The sequence below is a fragment of the Paroedura picta genome, chromosome 5, assembly GCF_049243985.1.
Source record: "Paroedura picta isolate Pp20150507F chromosome 5, Ppicta_v3.0, whole genome shotgun sequence".
NCBI classification, from domain to species: Eukaryota; Metazoa; Chordata; class Lepidosauria; order Squamata; family Gekkonidae; genus Paroedura; species Paroedura picta.
This window is the reverse complement of record NC_135373.1, coordinates 18,594,507-18,613,424: the sequence shown is the minus strand read 5'-3', so window position 1 is coordinate 18,613,424 and position 18,918 is coordinate 18,594,507. Positions and strand designations below refer to the sequence as shown.

Below are 18,918 nucleotides of genomic sequence, written 5' to 3'. Positions count from 1 at the left end.
CATTATGTCTGGAAGGCCCTCCTGAAGTTATTTGCCTGGTCTGGTCCAGTTGACGCTCCAATAAATTTGTTAGGCCGTGTCACCAGACTCCCCTGGGGTTTGCTGTGAACTGACCCTACACAAAGCTGCTGTATGCTGAGTCAGGCATCTGGACAGTCTTGGCTAGACTCTGGTAGCCAGAAATTTCCCATGGTCTCGGGCAGGGGTAGTCAACCTGTGGCCCTCCAGATGTTCATGGACTACAATTCCCACGAGCCCCTGCCAGTAGTCCATGAATATCTGGAGGACCACAGGTTGACTACCACTGGTCTCGGTTACCTTGAGCCACAGGAAAATATTTCCTGTGATTCAAATCACATCCACTGCCTACCTGCCCGTAATTCCCGGATTCAGGTGTGAAGCCATGTTGGTCTGAAGTAGCAGGACAAAATGGGAATCCAACAGCACCTTGAAAGAGCATTATTCAATAATATTGACCACTGAGGAAGACCCAGTAGCGTTTGGTCTATTCGTGTGCAGTTAGATCTATATAGTTTTTCAAATATGGTTTTTACTTTGTTTTTCAACCTAATATTGGCGCACTTTAATAAATAATTGTTTCAGTTTTATATTGTTTCATAGCTCAACTTTTGAGTTCCTGGCTTTGTTAAGGCTGGCTTTTTGGTTCTGTTCCTGAACTTGAAAAACGACCAGATTTTATTCCAGGTGTGAACTTTTGCGGGCCGGCACCCCAAAGCTCACACCTAGAACAGAACTGGGTTGGTCTTCCAAGGTGTCCTTGGACTCCCATTTTGTTCAGCTCACTCCACATCTGAATGGTTATGTCTCCCCCCAAAAAACCTTCCCGAAGACCGGAGATCCTTCCCCTCCTGGGCTGCTGCGCCTGACCTCCGTCCCCGGAGCCTCCCTCCTCCTCCTCCGCCTGTTTGGCCCGGGGATGCGAGGCGCCTCGCTCGGCTCGCCAACTGGCCGCTCCGGTTTAGTTTGCCATTAACCTCTCCTCCACCCCTTCGCGGGCGCTGCTGGAGACTCTTCGCCGCCGGCAGCAGTTGGGGCGGGGGGCACAGGAGGGCGCGGGAGGCGGAGGCGGCGGTGGGTCTGGGGGGCGAGCGAGGCGCTCTTGGGGGGCGTCGGCGGCCGCGTCGGTGATTTCCTGCTCTCCGCCGCCCTCCCAGACTTAAGCCGGAAGAGAAGGAGGAAACTTTCGCGGGACCCAAACGGAGCCGCTCGGCGATGGCGCACTTCCCGCGGAGCGTGTGGCTCCTCTCCGCAGCCTTAGCCGTGACCCTCCGCGCCGCCCGGGCCGGTAAGTCGCGCCGATCCGGCCTCTCGGGAGCCAGCGGGTCGCTTCGGGGGTCCCGGGTCTGGGGTCCCGCCGCGTTGCGTACCGGGCGCAAGGCGCGATGGCCTCGGCACCGGGACCCCGGTTGCAGCTCGGCGGGGCTGGTAGCCGCAGGAGCTGGGCTAATAGAGGCAGCCTTCTCTCCCGGCGCTTAGAGCCGCTTCTGTGGGGCTGAGACCAGGGGGTTGGGGTCGCATCTAGGGTCGACGTCTCCACGTGGGGCCTGGTGGTCGCCTGGCATTGCAGCCAGGAGGCAGAGATGGGCTCCCCTGGAGGAGAGTTTAGCTTGGGAGGGCAAACTCTAGGCGCCGAGGTGGCCAAAGTGGGGCTCTCCGGATCTTCGTGGACTACAGTGACCATGAGCCGCTGTCAGCACGTGCGGGCGGGGGCTCGTGGGAATTGTAGTCCATTGGGCCTCTGCAGTTTGGCCACCCCTGCATGGGATACCTGCAGGTGAAAGCCCCCCCCCCCCGCCAGGTTCCCTGCCCCACAGGCACAATTCCTAGTCGAGCGCCATCCACACAACAGCCTTGCGGGGTAGATCGAGATAGAGCGTTTGTCTGTCTGGATCAGCGGAAAAGAGCGAGATCGACATGGTGGGAGAAGAGGCAGAACTGAACTGGGAAACCCTGGGGGGGAAAACAATTTATAGACAATCCTGAACAATGGATCTTCACGCCATTGGTCAGTTTCGGCTTCATTTCTGTGAAAGAACCCTTCCATAACTTTATGGTTGTGGGTCACCACAACATGAGGAACTGTATTAAAGGGTCGCGGCATTAGGAAGGTTGAGAACCACTGCTCTAGCATATCCCATTGAGTCTCCAGGAATTCCCCAACCCAGAGTTGGCAACCTGAACAGACCAGCGTGACAAAGGGGTTATTAGTGTCGAAAGAGAAACTGTTTGGCGTCTCTGTGGGGAAGGAAGCGACAGGGCAAAACAAAACACGCAAATTAACCAAGCGGACTTTGAGCTTCCCTTTCTGGCCAGCCCTGCCTCAGTTGTATACAAAGTGTAAGACGTGCTAGAGAAATGCAGGTTCTTACAGTTGCTAGAATTTGTTGCCCAATTAAAGGAACCTCTGTCAGTTAATTAAGTTAATTTGGGCTGATTAATTATCTGGTGAGTGACCTGATTCCTTCGGCATCGATTTGCATAAGAGGAAAAACAACACAGCATAGTTAAGAACTGCAAGAAAATACTTGCAATTCTTAACTATTGTCCTAAGGAGAAGCATTCCAGCCTGTTTTCTCACCATCGGGGAATTCCTCTTCTAAGATGGTGGCTGGTGCTGGCACTTTTAGACGCTGGATCTACATTTTTTTTAAATTAACTTGATGATTTATACCCTTCTTTATACCCAAAGGCAGTTTATATTGCTGTCCTCCATTTTATCCTCAGGACACCCAACCTGTGAGGTAGGCTAAGCTGAGAATATGTGGGTGGGCCAAGGTCACCGTGGCAGAACAAAGATTCGAACCTGGGTTTCCCAGTACCCAGTCTGTGACTCAACCACTGCAGCACACTGGTGTTGTGAAAGCCACTGCCTGAAGAATTATGTCACCATTTCAGTTGGACACTGTTTTTTTCCCCTGTGGCTTGACTTATTTACTGATGGAATGAGGCAGGCTTATTATTTCTGAAAGGGAGTCTAGGCCACAGGCCTGCCCCTGTACTCCTGCCTTCCATCCCGTTGCCAGTTGGTGGTGCTTCATGCCCTCTACCCAGATTAGAGACTTTCTGTGTGGGGTTTGATCTGGGGCTTTAAAACAGGGGTAGTCAAACTGCGGCCCTCCAGATGTCCGTGGACCACAATTCCCAGAAGCCCTTGCCAGCGAATACTGGCAGGGGCTTCTGGGAATTGTAGTCCATGGACATCTGGAGGGCCGCAGTTTGACTACCCCTGCTTTAAAACAAGAGCTCTCAAGGTTATTAAATTAAAGCACGGAGAACGGGAAACAAGGCAAATCAAAGCAGCTAAAGACACTCCCTGCCCTGAGAGGTTTGCGTTAGAAAAATATGTAAGACTCACAAGAAAGGGGCATCAGGTTGGAAAGAAGCAAATTGAAATCAGTGAAATGGGCCAATACAGTCCAGGGTTGAGAGATCAAGTAGCTCGTGGGGAGGGGGGCTTGAAGAATGGCAGAAGGCATCTTTTGCTCACATGCACCCCTTTATACTTTTAGGGGTACCCATCATCCACCTCAGTACCCAGAATGGTCCTCTCCTTGAGGGCAGCAATGTGACTCTGGAGTGCCTGACAGATGAAGAAGGCGAAGACTTAAGTGGGCTCTTTTTCCAGAAATACAGCAAGGTCAGTCGTCAACAAAAGAGCTGGGGGTGGGGTGGGGGGTCTACTCAGCTTTTTTACCACCTGAAGGAGTCCCAAAGCAGCTTCTAGTCACCTTCCTTTCCTCTCCCCACACCGTTCTGTGAGGTGAGGCTAAGAGAGCTCTGAGAAGACTGTGAGTGAGGAATCAAACTCCAGATTAGAGTCTGCCACTCTTAACTCCTGGACCAAACTGGCTCCCCGCCTATATCAGGGATTCCCAACCAGGGGTCTGCGGATCCTCGGGGATTCCGTGAGAGCTCTAGAGAGGGATCATAGCCTTTTCTCTCCTGCTTTAATGGACTTGGCCACAAGCTAGCCATTGCTCCTTCTCTCACCCGAGGTGAGTTCTCTCATGGCTTCTGCACCTTCTTGAGATGTGGCAAGGAGGCATGGCCAGTTGACATCACTTCCTGGGCTCCTTGAAGCCTACTATTTTTTTTTTCAGGGGCTCCTCCATGGTGTAAAGCAGGTGTGGCCCAATTGGCCCTCTGGGTGTTCATGGACTACAATTCCCATGAACCTTTGCCAGTGTGATTGATTGTAGGGGCTCATGGGAATAGTAGTCCATGAACATCTTGAGAGCTACAGTTTGGCCACCCCTGGATTCTAAAGGTTATAAAAGGCTGGCTTATATGGTGCAGCAATCTCTCAATGAGAGTATCTAACTTGGGAGAGCTTCAGAGCTGCCAACCTCCAGATCGGGCCCAAAGATCTCCCAGAGTTCAGAAGGTTTGATTGTTCAACAAAGGAGCCACTTTTATGTCTCCTGGTGTTTTAGTGGCAACACTTCATTGGGCGGACAACACAAACCCCACAAGACCTATAGACCTAAGGGGAAGGACCTCTGTTGGTTATAGTGCTGAAGGATCTACCCTCCAGAGTGGCTGTTTTCTCTAGGACAGGGATGGCCAAACTGGGGCTCTCCAGATGTCCATAGGCTACAATTCGAAAGGAGAGAATTGGCAGCTTCCAAGGATAAATTCTGTGGTAGACTAGAGATCCTGGGTTAAATCCTACCCCAGGTTTCACCCTCTGCAGGCAATGCCTCAAAATCTTCGGGAAATCCCCAAGCTAGAGTTGGCTACCCAGCCTCTAGTGCTCTTCCCTTCTGCAAGGGGAAAGTTCTTAGCTTTGGAAAGATGCCATTTGGGTCCACGCTCTGTGCTCCCTGCATGGCCACAGCAATATGCTTCCAAGCCCAGAGACACAAGGAAGACCATGTGTGTGGCCAAGGCTAGCCCAGAACCCCTGGACCAAATGCTCAGCAAACTGTAGGGTGCCAGCTTCCCAGTGGGATCAGAACTACCATTAATCTCCAGGCTGCAGATAGCTGTTTTGTTGCAGGAAGTGGCTGCTTTGGCATTGTACCCCATTGGTACATACCAGCCTTTCTCAACTTTGTTATCATTGAGAAATCCCTGAGACATTCTTCAGGCTTCGAGAAACCCCAGAAGTGGTGCAATCATGCAAAGTATGGCTGGGAAGCAGAGCTGTGGACACACCCACCTGGGGCCCCTCCCCTTCCCACCCGCTCCAGGCCCATCATTGGTCATTCTGAGGGGACCGATATGACCATATATGGTCCTAACACCCGATAAATGTTAAACAAATTTTAAAAATACATAAAACATTAGTTTGGGAAGCCCTTCCAGGGCTGTTAAGGTTTCATGAAACATTGGCTGAGAAAGTCTGGAATGTACCCTATGCCAGGGGTGGCCAAACTATGGCTTCCCAGTTGTCCGTGGACTACAATTCCCATGATCCCCTGTCAGCCTGACATGCTAACAAGGGCTCGTGGGAATTGTAGCCCTTTGACATCCAGAGAACCACAGTTTGGCCACCCCTGCCCTATGACATTATACCCCCTGAAGTCTCAAATCCCTGGACCCTGCCCTCCCCGGTCTCCACCCTCCCATCTCCAGGAATTTGATTTCCCAGAGTTGGCGTCTCTAGCGCTTTGCCAGCCTGCCCCACATGTAGATGCAGCCTGAGTGCTCTTCTGTTTTTCTCCGATCCCTCTCTGTGCAGCAGGACCGAGAAGCAGGGCCTTTGAAAGGCAGTAACAAGCAGTCTCCAGCGCCGCACAGGACACCCGTGCCAATTAAAGGGCCCTTATTTTGGCACATCCCCCTTCCTCCCCGAGTATCAGCGCCGATGGTGAAGTTATTTCAGGCCACTTAATTGCTATTTGAACCTCTTCTGCCGTTGTAAAGGAAGACTCCGGAGACAGTGCCGGGCTGCCGGTAATTGCCGGGGATTCGCTCAGACGCCTATTGAAAGTAGCAGAACATCCCTTAAGCAATCTCATGCCTGCGATGCTCTGGCTGCACTTCTGTCACGTGCAGGTTGATGCTTCTGGAGCCAGTTTGGTCAAAATTGCAGGCAGGCAACAAGCTGGGTTGCCAAAGTCCAATGAGGGCTTGGAGCTTGCCTGGAATTCCAATGGGTATTCTGTCCACAGAAATCCATTTTTTCTGGGGGAAATGGCTGCTTTGATGCCTCTAGGGCAGCGGTGGGCAAACTGTGGCCCTCCAGATGTCCATGGACTACAATTCCCATGAGCCCCTGCCAGCAAATGCTCATGGGAATTGTAGTCCATGGACATCTGGAGGGCCACAGTTTGCCTACCCCTGCTTTAGGGGATTATCTTCCTCCCCAATGCCCAGGAATCTCGTGGGGTTTCCCAACCCCTGATTCTGTGAAGGCTTAAAGGGGCTGGCAGGTTACAGTGGATGAGTGCTAGGGTTGTGAATGTCCTGCATGGTGCAGGGGGTTGGACTAGATGACCCAGGAGGTCCCTTCCAGAGCTGATAACCCAGAGCTGGCAATTGTTGTCACAGGGGACTTAACCATGCATGGAGCAGTGGGGAAAACCTTAACATCTCATTCCTCTCCCTTCGCAGTGGCTCCGCACGTGGATCTCTCTGAACTCCAACAGCCAGATGCGCTGCTGGTTTTATGATGTAACCGTGAGCCACGAAGACGGGCATGCCCTCCTGAGCATCAGCAACCTACAGTCTTGGCACGCCGGGCCCTACCGCTGTGCCACCTCCAACTCCACTGGCAATGCTTCCGTCTCCGAAGCTCAGGACCTGCAAGTGGAATGTGCGTGGGAGTTCCTGCCTGCCACTGGGGGGCAGCAGAGAAGTGGGGGAAAACCAGCCCCTCGGGGAGTTGCTGACTCTGGCTCCGGGTCTTAGCGGAGTGAAAACTCATTCCAGTATTCTGTAATAGGCTGTGTGGGTAAGGTTAGAATAGGGCAGGGATATCCAGCCTTTTTGGGCTCACGGGCAGCTTTAGAATTCTGAGAGAGTGGTCGGCAGAGAAACAAGATGGCTGCCACAGGAGGCGGAGCCAGCTGCAAAATGGCAACTGCAGCTTACCAATTGAAGTGGCCAATTGAAGATTCTTACACTGTGGTGGCAGCTGCTGATAAAGCACTGGGGGGAAAAACACATCCACAACCAATTAAATCTTTAGTAGCCAATCAGAAGTCTTGCAGGAAAAGCCCCACTTCCGAAAAATGTTTGTCATGCACTGTGTTGGGAAACCTTGGAACAGGGAGCCCAAATGGCTCTTTTCCAGGGTGGGAGCAATGGCAAAACGTTTGCAAAGGTTTCCCGGTCAAGCTTAGCCTGTGCAACAAAACGCATGACAGATTAAAAATTTAGTTTATTTTCCCCCTCCTCCATTTTGATCCTCACAGTAACCCTGCAAAGTAGGCTAGATTCAGAGAACATAACTGGCCCGACAACACTCTGTGCACCTCATAGCTGAATGGGGATTTGAACTTGGATCCCAGACCCTAGTTCAACATAGTAACCACTTCCCCACACTGGCTTTTACATGATTTAATGTGTTGTGATTGTAAGCCACTTTGAGACTCCTGGGAGGGAAAAGCGGCATACAAAAACCAACTCTTCTTCATTTCATCTTTGCCTGGGAATTGTAGTTCTGAGAATGCAGTTCAGGATCTCTAACAGTACATTTTGTTCCCTAAGCAGACATCCCTTTCCATAATTTGGTGGGGGTGGAGCAGGAGGGAAGCCATGACTGTGAGCCTTGTCCAAAAACAATATACATCTGAAGTGCTGGCCTGCGTTTGGGTTCCTTGGACAGCCAACAGAATCTCAGGACCAATCTCAGCACCAATCATCTCCCCCTGCCACAGATCTCCGCAGCGTCTTCCTGACTCGTTCGAATACCTGGTGTGGGGCCATCGGATCGACCGTCACGGTGGTTGAAGGTTCCGACCTGGAGCTTCACTGTTCTGCAGATGCCTCCAAAGAACCGATCTACGAGTGGAACCGGGAGGTGAGATCCAAAGAGTTCTGCGAAGCTACGTCAAGGGCTGTGCAGAATATTACTTTCTCTGGCGTTTCGTAAGCAGAGCTTTCAAGTATGGGGGGGGTGGATATATTCCCTCCTTGTTTGTTCAGCTGTCTGTGTCCTGCCAGTGTTTCTTTTACAGGATTGAGTGCTCGGTTTTTGGAAATTACTTCAAGAAATTCCTTTTGGAAATACCTTCAAGAGTGCAAAATAGTCATTTATAATGTATCATCAAGTAATAACCAAATAATACTCTAAATTTGTATACAAGTGTAATACAAGCAATAGTTCAGGCAGCAGTTCAACTGGTTAGTTCCAACTGAAGTCCAAACGAGGATCTGGCAGCCCCCTGTTTCACAGGGTGGCTTCTACAGTGGACCTAAATGATTGAGGCGAAATAATGTGATAATACAAAGTCTCAAAAATTGGCAATCTATCATTTTAAAATAGTGATGATGTACCTAAACTCTGTTCTTACCCAACAGAATAAATAGTTCACCTTTTAGAGTATTCTAAGTCAATTTGTTATTTATTATTATTACGCTTGTATTGTTGAACTATTTTTTTTGTGTTACATTTGTATTGTTGTACACAAATTTAAGAGCCTCTTGTGGCGCAGAGTGGTAAGGCAGCAGACATGCAGTCTGAAAGCTTTGCCCATGAGGCTGGGAGTTCGATCCCAGCAGCCGGCTCAAGGTTGACTCAGCCTTCCATCCTTCTGAGGTCGGTAAGCGGTAATGACTGGGGAAGGCACTGGCAAACCACCCCGTATTGAGTCTGCCATGAAAACGCTAGAGGGCGTCACCCCAAGGGTCAGACATGATCTGGTGCTTTGCACAGAGGATACCTTCACCTTCACCCAAATTTACTGTAATGTTGGTTAGCCCCCTCTTTTTTTTCCTGGTATTTCCTATTGACTGTGTACCCGAGTTTTTGTTGGTTGGACCACCTGGAGGCTGGCAGGACTGAGAGGCGGATTTCCAAATCCGCACAAACTCTTCTCCTCTTGGCGGAACATCCACAGTAGTCCATCTTAAAGTTTCACTCAGCCCCTTCCCCAGATCTAGGAAGGCCTGGGGAGGCCTGCTTCTGGAGTGAATTCGTCACTCGCTGCCCTGAATTTCCAGCCTGTTTTCGTTAATCTTTTTAATGGAGAAAAGGGAGACTAATGGAACACTTTCTAAGCAGTTAAAAAAAATGTCCTCAGCCCCTCAAAGTCCTGCCAATAGTTTGGATCGGGAGGTAAATCTCTGTGAACAAAAGGCATTTCTGCTTGCTGAACGGGATTTCTTGGCCTCCCCTCCCCAGCTGCTATTCTAAGGGCCCCCCAAGAACAACATGGAGGCCAAATCAGAGGTCTGCAGCAGAGAGAGGGAAGAAGGTAAAAACTGTCCCTCCTGCCTTTAGCGGAAGTTTATCACAGGATCCAAGCTGCCAATTGCAGAGGCCCTGGACTGTGATTGGCCAGTGCCCCAACACTGGTGAAGCTTTCCTATTTGGGTTGCCAGGTCCATCCACGCTGTTGTGGGGGATGAGGGGACGCTTTCTGAGAGCTTTTGGACGTGCTGACGACACCCAGAGGCACATCAGAGATGACACAGGGGCAATGCTCTGACATTTGGGCAAAAATCTATGGTAGAATTTGCTTCAGACCATAGGGTTCTGCTCCCAAACCAGAGCATCCCCCCCGAATGACCCTGGCATGCTGCTGTCACTTCCAGGTGATGTCAACAGGGTCCTGTTCATGCCTGGATCTCATACTTGAATCTGACCGATCTTTCCTCCCACAGGGGGACGATTGGGTCGTGGTGTCCAGCTCCTTGACCCTCCCCAAAGTGAACCGGGAGAAAGCGGGCACCTACACTTGCCGGGCCCAGCACCCCAGTTTGCCCCAGCTGACCAAAAGCAAGTCAGTGCAGGTCTTTGTGGAAGGCAGCGAGCGCAGCTTTACACTTGGTGAGTACCCTGCAACCAACATGTTGTGTTTTTTGCGGGGGGGGGGTCAAAGTTTAGGCCAAGGGTCCCCAACATAGCGCCCGTGGGCACCATGGTACTGGCTGACACCTTTCCTGGAGGCCAAATATTTTTAGAAAGTGGGGGGGGGGGGGCGTTTGCCTAGCAGGCCATCTGATCAGCCATTGGAGATCTTAATTGGCTATGCAGAATTTTTTCAGTGGCAACTGCCCCCACAGTGTAGGTTTTATTTCTAGCTCTTCTTCCTGTGTGTGTGTGTGTGGTTTTTTTTTAGATTATCCTTCTGCCGTGCACTTGGGTGTCCTCTGTGTATCTGTGTGTATCTGGCTCCATTTCCCATGTGCTCACCACTCTATATCAGAATTCCAGAATTTTGCCCACAGGCAAAAAAAAAAGTTAGGGACCTCTGGTTTAAGCCCGGAAGCCCCTTAGGCAGGCCTTTTGCTCTTTGCCCCCTTTCCCACTGGGTCAGGTCACTGATTCTTTTCTCTGTCTACATTTTTCCTTCATCAGCACAAACATCTCCCTGATTAGACTTTAGGTTCATCGGCAGTCACAGTGTTCAAATGGAGGGCCCATAACCTGAAAAGTTTTGGTGAGGGGTCATAAGTACATGGTGCGTGTGGGGGGAGGGGAAGTGCTTGGGAGCCAAGTTTCCATCATCCTAAACTCTGATCCTGATTGTATAGGGCTTGATGCTGTCGTGGAATAAAGAAGTTGTTTTTTTAATATCCCGCTTTTCACTACTAGAAGGAGTTCCAAAGTGGCTTACAAACACCCCCCCCCCCAAAAAAAAGACAGACACCCTATGAGGTAAGTGGGATTGAGAGAGCTCTGTGAGAACTGCTCTGTGAGAACAGCTCTGAAACAACTATGACTGGCCCAGGATCCACCCAGCTGACTGCATGTGGAGACAGGGTGGGGGATCCAACCCAGTTCTCTAGATCAGAGGTCACCGCTCTTAACCACTTCACCAGCATGGCTGTCATGCTGGATGAGTCCAGTGATTCGTGGTGCAGGGCCTGGTGGATCCATCATAGCACTAGGTCTGCAGCAGATGGTATCGGTATGTAGTCACAGTCTTTGAAAAGCTGGGCAAATGGCCAGACAAGGGGGAAAAAATACCAAATAACAAAAGCAACACGGAGAACAACTGTGTGCTAAATGTGAAATGCCATTAAGTTTTTAGTGCCTAAGATTGCCTCCCCTCTGCAATTTACATGGATCAGGAGCTGGGGAGTGAAAGGCATTTTGCACGTGCCCAGAGGCAAGTTACAGAAAGTTGGTTTTCATGTAACAATTAAAACCAGATATCCAGCTGAACGCTCAGGGGATTTGTTTTATTCTGTTCTTCCCATCCACCAGCTCCTGAGGCAGGCTTTCTGCTGCAAACAGAGGAACCTGCTCCAAAGTGAGCATTTGTCTTCCTGTAGTTTTCTGTCTCGCATTCTCAATTTGTCACTGCAAACATCAAATGAGAACATAGAATCATAGGAGTTGGAAGGGACCTCCGGGATCATCTAGTCCAACCCCCTGCCCAATGCAATACCCTCCCTGCCCCCTTCTGCTAACTCCACGCTAACTTCATTTTTAACAATACTGGCAAATCCAAAGCAGACAACTGGAAGGAGAGGGAAATTAAACACTTAGCTAAAACTTTGCCCGGTTCTCATCCATCTAGGCCCAAAAGCATCCTGGTCTTGCTCTGTACAATTTATGTAGTCAGTCATCTACCCCAGGGGTGGTCAACCTGTGGTCCTCCAGATGTCCATGGGCTACAATTCCCATGAGCCCCTGCCAGCATTCGCTGGCAGGGGCTCATGGGAATTGTAGTCCATGGACATCTGGAGGACCACAGGTTGACTGCCCATGATCTACCCAAGCAAAGGATGGAAAGGGCAGAAGATTTGAAAAGGAATGCCATCAGCTGTTTCATGGCTGAGCTTCTGCCATCTTGCAGCTTCCCTGCTCACATTCTGTCCTGGCAAATCCAGACAGACTGCTGGCCCAGTTCCCCTTATATCTGCGATGAAACCTTTTGGTCATGGAGGAATCCCTGAAATATTTTCTGGGCTTTGAGGAACCCTAGAAGTGACCTTCAGAGAAGTGGGTGCAGAATTAAAATACAGGAATCAGCAATCAGTTGCTCATTTAATGTTTCCATTGTGAAAAAAGAGATCAGGTTTGTAGCGCCACGGGGTTAGTGGGCTCCAGTGATGTCTAGTGATGTCAGCGGCTATCTGAACTTCTGGGAAAGGTCACGTAACCCCTGGCGAGCTTGTAAACCACTTTGAGACCCCTTTGAGCAATGAAAAAGCAGGGTATAAAAATGAGGCAGTATGGTGTAGTGGTTAAGAACGGTGGCTTCTAATCTGGCAAGCCGGATGTGATTCCCCCCTCCTCCACTTGAGCCAGTCACAGTCCAGTTAGAGCTGTTCTCACAGAGCAGTTTCTCTTAGAGCTCTCTCCACCACACCTACCTCCCAAGGCATCTGTTGTGGGGAGAAGAAGGGAAGGCAATTGTAAGCTGCTTTGAGACTCCTTTGGGTAGCGAAAAGCGGGGTATAAAACCCAAGTCCTCGTCCTCTTTTTTTCCTCTGCCTCCTTCCCTGGTAATCTTTCAACCAAGTTACCACCCTTGCAGAAAAAAAAAATGATGTGGTTGAGAATGACCTTCTGGGTGCCATGAGATCCTGAGCGGGCATGAGTGGATACCTTCTGCCCTCTGCTGGAGGGCATGGAGATTGCAGGCTGGGTTGCGACCCCAGGGACCATCCCCCTTCGTTGACTCTCACTTCCTCTTGGCAGAGTCTGTGCTGATGCAAAGCTCCTCAGTGTTGGCGCTGGCCGTGGCCGTGCCGGCAGTGCTCCTCCTCCTGGTGGTCCTGGTATTTGCCATCTTGATCCGCCGCCATCGAGCAGCCACTAAGAAGAAAGCAGTCCCGTAAGTACTTGGTTTGGATCTTCACGTTCACCTTTGCAGGTGTCGGGAGCAGCAGGTTGGATCCCACAGGTCCCTGTTCCGTTAGCAGAGCTGTTTTCTCCTCAAGGCATGAGAGGGAAGCGCTTCTGGCCGGCAGAACCAAGTGGTCAGATCTAGCCTGGTTTGTGTTTTGTAGGAGCCTATTCAGGGGAGACGTTCTGGTTAGGGATGGGAACAAACTGGAATTTTGCAGTGGGGCTTGTGATTTGCGGCTGAACAACAAACGGAACCAGGAGGCTGGTTGGCTTGAGCTATTTAAAGTTCAAGCCACTGCTTTCTTCTCCCTGGAGCTTTTCCTGGGGAAGCACCTATTTCTGCTCTTCACCAGCCATTTAAAGTTTAAACCGCTGCTTTCTGCTCCCTGCAGCTTTTCCTGGGGAGCAGAAAGGAGATGTTGTCAAAGAGCTGGGAGCTTTCTGTTCCCTGCAGCTTTTCATGGGGAAACGCCTGCTGTTTGCTCTTTATAGGAAACACCTTTCAAAGAGCTGAGCAGCAGCACACCTTTCTGCTCCCAGCAGCTTTCCATGAGGGAACCGCTGCTCTCTGCCCTTCGTTGGAAACACCTGCTTTCTGCTCTTCACAGACCTCCCCAAACGTCACCAAAATTAATCCAAGCTCGTGGCGATTCTTCAGTTTGCGAGCATTGCTTTGCGAACCATGAACTGGCCAAAATTCATGATGAGCTTTAATTTGTCAGCTAGTTTATTTCCATCCCTGGTTCTTGTGGACACTCCAGTTGAGGGGCAGCCCATGCGGTGCCCTGTGAAGGACATGCACAGTGTAGCCTTGCCACAAATCAGGTGTCCTAACATGGTGCCCATGGCTGCCCTGGCCTCTGCCAAGAGCATTTTTGGTGCCTGCCCAGTATTTTTAGAAAGTGTGTGTGTCCAGGTAGGGCCTTTGCCCACCTAGATTTCTGATTGGCTATTGGAGATCAGATTGACTGTGTAAACTTTTTATAATTGTGCTGTGGCAGTCACTTAGTGGCTGGCTTCACCCACTGCAGCAGCCATGTTGGGGCGATCAGTTGGCTGCTGGGCCCATTGTGCTACGTCAGAATTCCCTCTGGCTCCAGCCCCTCCGTAGGGGTGGATGAGCCGGCTTCACTGGGCAGCACTCCCTTCCTCCTTCCTGGGAGAGTGATGAGCTTTTCCCAGGTGTTTTTTCCCTCCCTTTACAATTCTGGTGTTCAGTCCTGGAGAGGTAGGCCCAAAGTGATTGGCCGGCTGGATTTCTTCGCAGCCCTACCAACAAAATCTGTAGAGGAGCCTGACTTTTCTTCTCTTGTTTTTTAAGAGAGAGGTGGGTGAGGCGCTTTCCGCCCTCCTTGATGCCAGCCGTGAGCCAACTGTTGTATGTCCGAGGCCTGACTCGAGCCCTGGGGTGTAATTACCTTCCAGGAGGCCAGTTCCCACATCCTCTTTCCAGCCGCTGGGTAAACCACATGCAGGAAGCGGGGAACGGACGATTAATCTTCCGTGTCTTCGAGCTAGCTTAGCATCCTCCCACCCGGTCCTTTGCTAAAGGAGATGCTCCACACGTCCAGCGAAGCAACCAAAGCGATAAACCGCAAATGTGCAAGCCACCTTTGGGGGGAAAAAATCAAACCGGAGCATTGTTGGTCTGGCACTAACGACCTGCCTCTTTCTCCGTTCGGCATCCCCTTGCAGGGAAGATTCTGGCCAGCGCACTCCCATCTACAAAGGCAGCCTGGAATCTGTGCCTTCCATAATGGTGGGGGATACACACCCCCTGGTGATGTAATCGGGGTCTGCAGGTAGGTGGAAAACAGCGCATCCAGACAGGGAACCTTGGCAGGGGATAGGGTTGCCAGCTCCAGGTAAGGAAATTCCTGGAGATCTGGAGGCAGAAGTTCTTCAACATGCCATTGAGTCCTCCCTGCCATTTTCTCCAGGTGAACTGATCCTGGTTGTCTGGAAAGCAGTTATAAAATTGGGGGGGATCTCCAGGTACCACCTGGAGGTTGGCAACCCTATCCATGGTATGACTCCCAGACCGTAAAATTCTGATTCTGCATTGAGCCCTCCAGGTCCTAGATTTGCTCCCTAAACCTCAAAAGTCATCCCAGGAGATCTCCAGCTACCACCTGGAGGATAGCAACCCTACTTGAGGGCCTTGCCCCAGCCGGAGGGGGGTCGGCACAGGCTAAAATGGAGAACAGGACAGTGTTGTGAGCCATTTTGGGTCCCCACTGAGTTGAAAGCGGGCCATAAATGAAGAAAATAAGTACAAAGATCTTCCTTCCTCTTTTTGCCCTCTGTGAGGTCTGAGGGACAGGGCCCGTTTCATCTCCGCAGCCTCCCCACATTCAGAATTCTAGGCGCATCCAGCAAGGAGGACTGTATGAAAGGGTCGTGGCATTAGGAAGGCTGAGAACCACTGAAAAGCTGTTCACAAAGTGCCCTGCTGGATCAGACAAGTACATGTTTTCTTGTCCTGACGTGAATAGACCAGCCTGCTCCAGTCATGTCATATCTTGGAAGCTAAGCAGGGTCTGCCCTGGTTAGTTTTTGGATGGGAGACCTCTGTGGGTTACCAGGGTCACGACGCAGAGGCAAGCAATGGCAAACCACCTCTGAACATCTCTTGCTTTTAGAGCCCCATCAGTGGTCATCGTAAGTCAGCTAGGACTTGGCAGCTCCCTCGAAAAAGCGCATTCACACACCAAGCATGCTGAGTGGGGGACGGGGCATGGGAAGGAGCTTGGCCCTTTTCAGTCCCTTCCTTGTTCTTCTAATCTCACCCCTTCCTGTGGCTCCCACTGATTGTAATGGGGCTTGTGGAGGTAGACTGTGCCCAGAGGAGGAGAGGAAATCAGATTGCCACCTCACCTTGCCTCCATTAATGGCACACCCAAATCTGCTGTGCGAGGTAAACTGAGCTAATCCCAGATGACCTATCTGAGGTCATCTGAGCTGATCCCAGGGCTGTCCGAACCCTGCCCTGAGAGCTTGTTGTCTGACTCATTGCGACCCTATGGACCAGGGGTAGACAAACTGCAGCCCTCCAGATGTCCATGGACCAAGGGTAGCCAAATTGCAGCCCTCCAGATGTCCATGGACTACAATTCCCAGGAGGCCCTGCCAGCGAATCTGGCAGGGGCTCATTGAAATTGTAGTCCATGGACATCTGGAGGGCTACAGTTTGACTACCTCTGCGATGGACAATGATCCTCCAGGCCTTATTGGACACCTTCCGACCTGAGGGGCTCATCATATCATTTTGCCTTTTGGTACTGTCCATAGAGTTTTCTTGGCAAAGATACTGGAGTGGTTTGCCATTTCCTTCTCCAGTGGATCAACTTTTGTCAGAGCTCTCTGCCATGACCTGTCCGTCTTGGGTGGCCCTGCACGACATAGCTCATAGCTTCACTGAGCTACGCAAGCCTCTTCGCCACAACAAGGCAGCGATCCTGACCTGAGAGCTATGCAGACCCAATTCCTACTTCAGCACGGTTATTGAAAGGACCAAAAGGCCTGTTCTTCTTCCACAACTGAGTTGACCACCCTGACCTGGATAGCCCAATCTAGCCCGATTGCTTCAGAATTTGGAAGCAAATCAGGGTCCGCCAGCGGTTGAGGCCAGAAAAACTGACATCCAGGATGCTGGCTTCCCTACCTACAAAACAAGGCACAAAAACCCACCAACTGCCGGACACAACCGGGCTCCCTCTGGAACAGGGGTAGGCAAACTGTGGCTCTCCAGATGTCCATGGACTACAATTCCCATGAGCCCGTGCCAGCAAATGCTCATGGGAATTGTAGTCCATGGACATTTGGAGGGCCACAGTTTGCCTATCCCTGCTCTAGAAGGTGGGTCATAAATATAATGTAATTAACATAATTCAGTTAATTTGGTTTAGCTGTTAAGGGCTGTTATCAACCATTTATTAATGTATTGTTAATCCTATGAATTCCTGTTGTTACCCACCCTGAGCCAACCAGGAAGGGCAGGTTGTAAAAATATCCTCATCATCCTCATCTTCATCATTATTATTATTAACCCTCCTACTATTTGGATGGGAGGCCTCTGGGGGACACAGGTGTTGTTACCCGGAGTCAAGCCATGGTAGACCACCCCTGAACGCCTCTTGCCCCGAAGACCCCACAAGGTCACCATAGGTTGACTGCAACTTGATGGGGAAAAACCCACAAGCAAAACTCCCCAAAGATTAATACAGGTGGTGAAGCCTAAGGGGACTTCTGGGACATACCTTAGTGGAAGAGCCACTGCTTGGTTTGGTGGAAGAGCCTCTGCTTGGCATGCAGAAGGTCCCCGGTTCAATCCCCAGCATCTCCAGTCAAAAGGTTAAGACAGATGATGGGAAAGACTTCCACCTGAGACCCTGGAGAGCCACCACCAGTCTTAGTCAGTACTAATTTCGATGCAACAAGGATCTGATTCAGGATAAGGCAGCTTCCTGGGTGCTCCATCCCAAATGCTGAAGACCTTCCCTTTTTCCAACGCCCCATACATACACACGCGTGCGCACACTTCTGATAAGTCTGACACAGCAAATCCCAGGACCTTCACGAGGTTATTAATAAAAAAAAACTGCTGAAGAGAGTAAGGATGATACCATAGAGACAGGGGAGGCTAGAGGGTATCCCCCCACTTCCTGTTTGCGCTCAAAGTTCTCTAGTTAGGTGGTGAAGCAAATAGCAAACAGCAGGTGAGCTCGCTGACCCTCTTGTGCATGGGAATTGTAGTCCACGGACATCTGGAGAGCCACAGTTTAGCCAGCCTGCTCTTCTCTCTGTGGCCAGAGTCTGGGCTTGTTTCTCCACCCAAATGACCACCTTCACTTGGAAACAGAAAGCACCCACCCAACTGCATTTGGGACCCTTTGGGTGCCCTGTAGAGGGGTGGCCGGCTGTGCCAGCAGAGAGCTCCGCAAATGATCTGGATCCCAGCTCCGTTTCTTAGAAGAACTTGCCTCACAACGTTGTTGTGATAAAATAGTCGGGGGGGGGGGGGGGGGCTTGGACTAGCCACATGTACAAACACCTTTTCTAATGAGGATGTTAACAATCTGTTTTGTTTTGTTTTTTCCCTCCTCCTTTCCGCTTCAAGGTGAAATGGAAGATGTTGTTGTTTTTTTTCTCTTTGTGTCACTTTTAAGATCCGGGTTCTCCTGAAATGCTGGGATGGCGGCATCATCAATACACATAAGTGTGACTCCTTCTTTTCACGTGTACAGTTGGGTTAGAAAAGAATGGGTCAAAGGTGGGGGGGAGGGGGGAGAGGGGGTGGTGAGGTTTCTTGGGGGTATTAGATGCTATTTGCCTGCTGTTTAGCAGCTTCACTTTGCGAGGGTGACAAAAGACACCAAATGATTTTCTGCACAGGGGGTCTTCCTTTAGACAGGACCTCTCCTTCCAAGCCTTAACCCTTTCCTGTTCAGATCAAGATGGCTATATTTTCTAGTGTTTTACTTGTGGAACGTGGCGGCACAGGACCAAAGCTCAAAGAGAGAGAGAGAGAGAGAGCGCTTCAGTAGAGTGTTAGAGAAAAGAAAAAAAGGAATATCTTCACACTGGAACGCATTCTTACTGTATTTTTATTTGCCTGGCGTACGAGGAAAATTGTTATTAAAGATTTTGAAACTTTCCAAAGGTTCCTTTTTTTTTTCCCAGGAGAGAATCGTCCCATTTTATTCAGGGTGGTGGCAGTTCTGTAAAATTCCCCCAAGGAGAAAGGGTGAGTAGACAAAAAGGCATGAGATAGGTGGGATATCTCTGGCAGGAGAGCTAAACTTACAGCGTTCTGGGGTCCTGGACCACCCTGGGGAGCAAGTGAAGTGTCATGGGGGGGGGGTGCTAGCAATATAGCGGTTCTAATCAAGTACCTGTGTGTGTGTCTCTGAGTGGGGAGGCTCAGAGGACAGCTTAGCACAGGGGTAGTCAAACTGCGGCCCTCCAGATGTCCATGGACT

The 18,918-nt window shown here is 50.5% G+C and overlaps 1 protein-coding gene across 1 annotated transcript; it reads left to right on the top strand.

Moving 5' to 3' along the window:
* Positions 1-1,055: 1,055 nt before the first annotated feature.
* LOC143837205 (cell surface glycoprotein MUC18-like) lies at positions 1,056-18,598 on the top strand. Its single transcript, XM_077336786.1, has 8 exons — positions 1,056-1,306; positions 3,531-3,658; positions 6,580-6,781; positions 7,848-7,990; positions 9,796-9,961; positions 12,788-12,923; positions 14,633-14,739; positions 18,057-18,598. Exons 1-7 carry the CDS (start codon positions 1,234-1,236, stop codon positions 14,724-14,726), a joined length of 942 nt encoding a protein of 313 aa, XP_077192901.1. The 5' UTR covers positions 1,056-1,233; the 3' UTR covers positions 14,727-14,739; positions 18,057-18,598.
* Positions 18,599-18,918: the final 320 nt, after the last annotated feature.